Source organism: Calidris pugnax, unplaced genomic scaffold, assembly GCF_001431845.1.
Source record: "Calidris pugnax isolate Ruff unplaced genomic scaffold, ASM143184v1 scaffold134, whole genome shotgun sequence".
Classification (NCBI taxonomy): domain Eukaryota; kingdom Metazoa; phylum Chordata; class Aves; order Charadriiformes; family Scolopacidae; genus Calidris; species Calidris pugnax.
The window spans coordinates 928,429-934,944 of record NW_015090873.1 but is presented as its reverse complement, the minus strand read 5'-3'; the positions used below and the strand labels follow the sequence as shown (position 1 = coordinate 934,944).

The following is a 6,516-nucleotide window of genomic DNA, read 5'->3' as shown; positions in this document are numbered from 1 at the left end:
CACTTTGCAGAGGGTGCTTATATGGGTGCTTGTAACGGCTTATAACTGCCGTAATTCTGACCACAGAAAACTCAATTCTTTGTGAGAATTCAATGTGGACAGTCTATTTTACAAATACACAGTACTGAGCACAAGTTGTCACGTGGAGGCCACAGTGACATCTGTATGAAATTAACTGTGCTACAAATATTCACAGACATAAAACACAACCCTACCCGTTCGGCTGCGGTTTTACTCCATTTCAAACCAGTGTTTCAGGAAAACGGTGGTGCATTACTGCTCATTAGTCTATTTGTTCATTAAGGGAGGGAGGCTGAAAACAACTCAATAGAAGCTAAAATGTCGAACCAGATCCCCAACCCCAGGCAGCCCCAACCCCCAAAATCCTGTCCGGTGGCAGCGTAAGTGGAACCCTTCACCCTCTCTCCTTTTAGTGCAAAAAATACAAGTGGAAGGGAGTTTGATAGGAATAATCCTTATTCAGTATTGATGCTCATGGCTGAGAACAAAAACCTTGCAGATGTTTTGTAGGGGATGGGGGAGAACATACTAGAAACCATTTAATGTCTTCCATTTTGGCTATTGTTTTATTTCTTGTTGTTCTCTTACAATCATTATGCTCAAATATAAAAATTCCTGGCCAAAGTTAGTTTTAGAAGTGATCCCATCTGCACTGATACATGCTAAACATTGACTACATTCAGTTTCTGAAAACAAATTGGTCAGATTCCCTACAGGTTCCTTTGCCTGACGTACAGAAAACCCCTCCTTCCCAACTTGTGCAAATATCACCATCTCAGTTTGACAGAAAACAGTTACACTTGAGCATCTCCCCACTTCGTTTTCACTAACTTTTAAATAACTTCTTCCCGTGGACCCTTAACAATTGATTCATGCTCAAGCTGCACCATTGTGATCCTTTTCAGCTCCTCATGAATCACAGGAGCACAGAAATAAGAATAAATGGAAAGATGCCGCAGGGATTATATAGTGGAGGCAGAACTGGAAAGCTCCAGGCACCTTTACTTCCAGAGCTCTGGAAGGGACACAGTGCATCGCAGAATGGCTATTATTAAGGCACGTGGTGAAATTAAGTTTATCATCTCGGGTGATTCATCTCCTCGAGTCAAACATTCTGTGCCAGTAGTAGACGACGGTTGGCGATTTGCTGGCCCCTATCAGGATTAGCAGCAGTAGGTACAGCAGCATCATTAGGGCAAAACGGTGCGTGTAAAACCAGGAAGATTGCCTGGAAGGCCTGAAAAAGAGAAAAAGGCATGAATTCTCCCAGAGGTGCAGGAATACGTTGGCAAAGAGTATCTTAGGTTTTGTTATTTTTAAACGGTTAAGCTGATGCAATGTGATCAGAAAGTTGTTCCGCGATCCCTGTAACTGACAAAGCCTGATTCCCCATCCCTTCTCCCTAAATCTTCTGCACAATCCTGTCCTTTCTCCATGGTGTGGAGCAGTAACTGTCTGGTCTGTACCCACAAGTTGATGAGCTGGGTAAATGCTGCCACTTAGGATAGATAAGGGCAGAGTTAAAACCATCCTGCTTTTAAGAGCTGCACTCATCAGAATTTCGCTCCTTGTTTCCTGCCACAAACAGATTATTAGAGCTCTCAAAGATTCTAAGTGCTTACAGGTCTTGTGAAAAAGCAAATGCAGCTGAGGCTGGGAGCATCAAAGAGTGAGACAGAGGCAACGTGGTGGTGTAAGCTTTGTTTCCACAGGAAAACAGGCTAAACCTGCAGAGTGCAGCACATCTTGCTTGTTTTGTCTTATTTTTCAAAAATGAGATGTGTGTTATCTGGTGGTTATAGTGTGCTCATCACTCCAGACAGCTGAACTCTTACCTCCTATGCTGTTTCTGTGAATATACTAGCAAGTATTTAACTCGTAAAAGCTGATTGTTTGTGACAACGAAGTATTTCTGTGGTACGTCACCCCCTTCGCTGTTTTTCACTCTTGCTCTTTTTCTGTCTATTTCTTCTGAATCTGAATGGGAAGAGAACAGAAGGGGGTCTTTGGGGGAACAGAAAAGCAGAAAAAGATGCACAACTTCAAGTGACTGTGAAAAAGCAAACAAACAACCCGCACACAAATGCACCCACCACAGTGGGAAGGAGATAACCAAAGACCTAGACTTGGAATTCCCCCGAATCTCTTAGCATCCAAGAATAGACCAAAAAGTTTGCTTGAGGCTATACCACTCCTAGTCATCCATGGTATGGATGGCATTATGGCCCAGCCCAGGGTCACAAGGGGGCAGGTCTCCCACACGGTGCTTGAGGAGCTGCTAATATTCACAGGGAAATAAAAACAACAAGGACTGACTGAGCCCCACAAGCAGGAAGCACTCAGAGGACAATCTGAGCAGAGGCTTCCTAGACATCCAGTAAAGCTCATTATTGATACATTTGTGATGCTTCTGTTCATCCATCACAGGTGAAATGATCAGACATGGAACATGATTTTATCATACTACTTAAACAAGGAAAACCAAATCATGCCACCAAAATATTTTCTACCCCTTAAATCTACTATTTTAAGAAGAGCTTCACAGGCAACGAGGCTGTTGCATATTTGTTGAGGAGTCAATTGGAAAAGGAGTCAGCAGTTTCTGCTGAAGGGTGTCCTGACTCCATACGTTGCACCGTTTACACAACAGCACTTCTGCACAAAGAGAAGGCTTCCAACACCTAAAGGGGGCTACAGGAAAGATGGGGAGGAACTGTTTTTCAGGGACTGGAGTGATAGGATGAGGGGTAATGGTTTTAAACTGGAGAGAGGAGATTTAAATTAGATATTAGGAAGAAATTTATTACTGTGAGGGTGGTGAGAGCCTGGCTCAGGTTGCCCAGAGAAGCTGTGGCTGCCCCATCCCTGGAGGGGTTCAAGGCCAGGTTGGATGGGGCTTTGAGCAACCTGGTCTGGTGGGAGGTGTCCCTGCCCAGGGCAGGGGGTTGGAACTAGATGATCTTTAAGGTCTCTTTTAACCCAAACCATTCTACGATTCTATGATAATATGAGAAATTCTAAGAGATGAACTACACAGAGTTGTTGTTGCAATGGACTCACCTTTCTTTTTCACCTGACACTTTACATCTGGGTGGTCAATGATCTCACAAACGGCCACACAGCTAAGGATAGAGCCCAGGGCACTTCGCTGCCAGCCAAGACTATGAGGGCTGTAAAGGAGAGCCAGGCTCAGGTCACTGGTAAGGTAGGTACCTTCGCCAAACAGAGACGTCTGAAACGGAGCAGAAATACATCCTAAAATCCTCTAGAGCAAACTATAAACAACATACAAGTGTACTTTACTTTCAGACTGGCAGTTCTGTTTCTGAAGGTAACTTGAAAAAAAAAAAAAAGGCTTTTCTGACCTGTGCTGGGCCTGGTCCATGCACTGTTTTCCTGCTGGCACAACTTCCTTGGGGTGGGGCAGCTGCCCCCTCCCATCCCTGAAATTAGCTGCTTGGCACAGCCCCTGGTGTGGACAGATTCATGCTTTCCCGGATTTGGGTTTAGTTTGCCAGCCTAAGTATTTTATATCAACATGACTGCGCTGCTATTAGAGGCATTTCACTGATTTATTGAGACTGCCATCATTCAAAAAAAATAATCCAACCTCCACAAACAAGACAAGGCTTTACTCGCATTTAAATCCATGCCTCACTAGAAAAGAGGGAAGCACTTTTCAATTGCAAATTCCTTTCAAATATAACTGTTTTAATAACCTTGAATCAGAGGATTTGCCACCCTCCTAAAACTATTAATCCACTAAGTCCACTCTACCTGGTAAGCCATTACTCACAAAGAGCATGGGAGAAAAACATGGTCCAGGCTGACTGGAAGGTTAAGCAGCTGTTGTGTCAAAGCTGCTTCACAAAAACACAAAAAGCCCTGACTCCCAACTGCCTTTCCGCTGAAATTGGAAGAGATGCAAAGCCTACAGGATGTCTCCCTTTGCCAGGCCATTCAAAGAAGGCTCCATTTGCAAGTAGTACCTAAAATTTAGTTGATTTTTATGCCTGGCCACAAGTTTAAGAGACAATCTCTAAGTTGCCCGGGTCACTATCCTCCTTCTCTGTGCACTGGCACTTTACAGCTGCAGGCTGTCAGACAGGCCAGTATTTTCAGAGGAATTACAATTCCTTACAAAGAAGCAAAGGGTAGCTGTAATTTGTCTCACTGGAGAAAAGGGTTTTGTGCTGCTTCCAGTTTTTACCCTCGGGCTGCCTAGAAAATGCAACGAAACCATCCACAAAGGCCTTACACTGAAGTGAAAACAGCAGTATAAGATCGTCAGCACATTTCATACCCCCTAAAGGAATTTGAGCCTATTTTTAAAAAGTGTCACTAGCTGCAAATGACCATCAGAAGATGATGCCAACACCAGGAGCCTCACCCTGTTCAAATGGCAGTGCAGGCCGTTGTGCAGTATGGAATGGAAGTTCTCCAGGCGGCTCCCGTGGAAGGCATAGATGAGGTCCCGCTCTCCCTTGGTCTCAGCAAACTTGGTATTCATTTGATCAGAGTACACAATCTCAAAGAGGTAGTCCGGAGCAGGAACAGCAGCCCCAGACATCCCCGTGAGTTCTTGGATCTTCTCGTACTTAGAAACAGAAAGGAATATAAGTGTTGGTTGCTGGAGGTAGATTACTCACTGGAGATTTTGCTTACTGTCCCTTAGTCTCTCACATTGCTTTATGTATTTTGATTAAGCGTTAGAATTCAACACCCTTGCAACTCGGAAGGAGTAAATGTACAGTGAGAATTCTGATAGTTTCTTGCTAGCAAAGCTAAATCCTAATTCTTCTTTCCGGGAAAAAAAACCCCAACCAATAAACTTGAATTGTGATTATGAATTGATTGATGATGTAAGGGCAATATCACAATTCTACCATGCCACTTAGGCTACTAAGACTTTATATTCATCAGCTGATGGTGGAAGAGGAAAAAATGTGAAAACAGAAGTGGTTTTCATCTTGCTACTAATCTCTACGGCTATTTTGATCCCTCTTACAGAAGTTCCTCAGTGGCTCGCAATCCTTCTATTTTTGGGGTGAAGTACAAAATCATTTTTCTCAGTGAGAAGGAGGACCTGGTTCCAGTACATCTGAGTTGTACTATCATGGTCTGGAACATGCAGGTACATGCTATGTTAATGGGATTAACCAACCACAATCACTGCCCATCATCAACTAGTGACAGTGATAACTACTTCTTCCAGTGCAATTTGGAAGACCACTTCCTCTATATTTCACCCTAATAGGTTGTAAAGTGAAAAGCAGCTCCTGCAAATTTTATTTATAAAATCCTCTCTCCGTGTACTGAGAAAAGTACATTCACATTGAACTGTCAAACTCTCACGATAACCAAGTAAATTCTGGCAGGAAGTGCAAGGTTGCCTTAAAGGACAAATTCTAATCAAGACTCAGAACTCAAAACTTACCTCCTGTTTCTTAGTACTTTGTATCATGAAGACTTTAGATGATAAAATCCAACTGAACAAATCCCAGGTCCTTTTCTCCGTGTTTGGAACAGACTCCAGAAGTTCCCTCAGGCTCGGTAGCGCGTTGGTGTCTGCAAGCTAACGAGACAGGCATTTAGTACAAGCTCCTGCTTTTCATTATGATTAAACAGAGACCTCTAGTGAAAACAAAACAATATTTCACCCTAATGGGTTGCAAACTGAAAAGCAGCTTCTGCTCTGAGATAGAAACATTTGTATCCAGTTTGTGGGAAAGTTTGTGACTTGTCCTAAAAACAAATAGCAGGCAAGTTATAGATCTTGTTGGTAAATATAAATATTTTATAAGGTGCACACGAGGAATAATCAAACAAGCTCCCGGAAGAAAACAAGCCGTGACAATGCAGCATCCGCAGTGGGATAAACACAGGGGCTGTTTATACAAACCCTTCAGAATTAATCTGAATTTTGTGTAGGGCAGGCTCTTAGGAGCCTTTGTATCTCACCACCGCGCTCGGACGTTTCCAAGGGCGGGGTTTATTGGTTCAGAATCCCAAACTGTACTTTTAAAACTTGGATTCCCCGGCGGGATAAACACTTTATCCCACTTTATCCCTCTTTATTCCCACCCCTCAGGCGCCGCCTCCCTCACCCCATGGGCCGCACCGCCGGCTTCTCCCCACAGCGGCCCAGCCGCGCTCCCCCGGGGGCTTTCCGCCTCCGACCAGCCCTTCCCCAGGCTGTTTTCACCCTCCGAGGGGCAGCACACCGTACTCCCGGTTCGGATACACCCCGGGCCGGGTCCGCTGGCACTTACCAGCCCCTCGAAGTCCTTGCTGTCGCCGCCGGCGTAGCGGCCCGGGAAGGGCCTCAGCGCCGAGTCGCGCTTGTAGCTCTGCAGCGCGGCGGCGAAGAGGCTGCACCGCAGGTCGGCGGCCAACGGGTCTCTCCCCGCCGCCTCCCTGACGCGGGCGACCGCCTCGCCGGGGCCGGGCGGTGGCATGCCCGGCGCTGGGGGGAGGTTTGCCGAGCGGCGGCCG

General features: G+C 45.3%; 1 protein-coding gene across 1 annotated transcript; it reads right to left on the bottom strand.

Moving 5' to 3' along the window:
• Positions 1-559: 559 nt before the first annotated feature.
• Positions 560-6,510, bottom strand: LOC106890330 (mono [ADP-ribose] polymerase PARP16-like). Its single transcript, XM_014946085.1, has 6 exons — positions 6,294-6,510; positions 5,459-5,596; positions 4,412-4,618; positions 3,082-3,253; positions 1,857-1,998; positions 560-1,258 (listed from the first exon to the last, which is right to left on the bottom strand). Exons 1-6 carry the CDS (start codon positions 6,477-6,479, stop codon positions 1,114-1,116), a joined length of 990 nt encoding a protein of 329 aa, XP_014801571.1. The 5' UTR covers positions 6,480-6,510; the 3' UTR covers positions 560-1,113.
• Positions 6,511-6,516: the final 6 nt, after the last annotated feature.

What these genes read in the sequence shown, in the direction of transcription:
- LOC106890330 (XM_014946085.1), bottom strand. Translation starts at nt 6,479, where the DNA reads ATGCCACCGCCCGGCCCCGGCGAGGCGGTCGCCCGCGTCAGGGAGGCG. An exon ending in AAAGTACTAAGAAACAGGAG is followed by an intron (nt 4,619 to 5,458) that starts GTAAGTTTTGAG and finishes TCTGTTTCTAAG; the next exon opens with TACGAGAAGATCCAAGAACT. An exon ending in TCACAGAAACAGCATAGGAG is followed by an intron (nt 1,259 to 1,856) that starts GTAAGAGTTCAG and finishes TCTCTTTTTCAG; the next exon opens with GCCTTCCAGGCAATCTTCCT.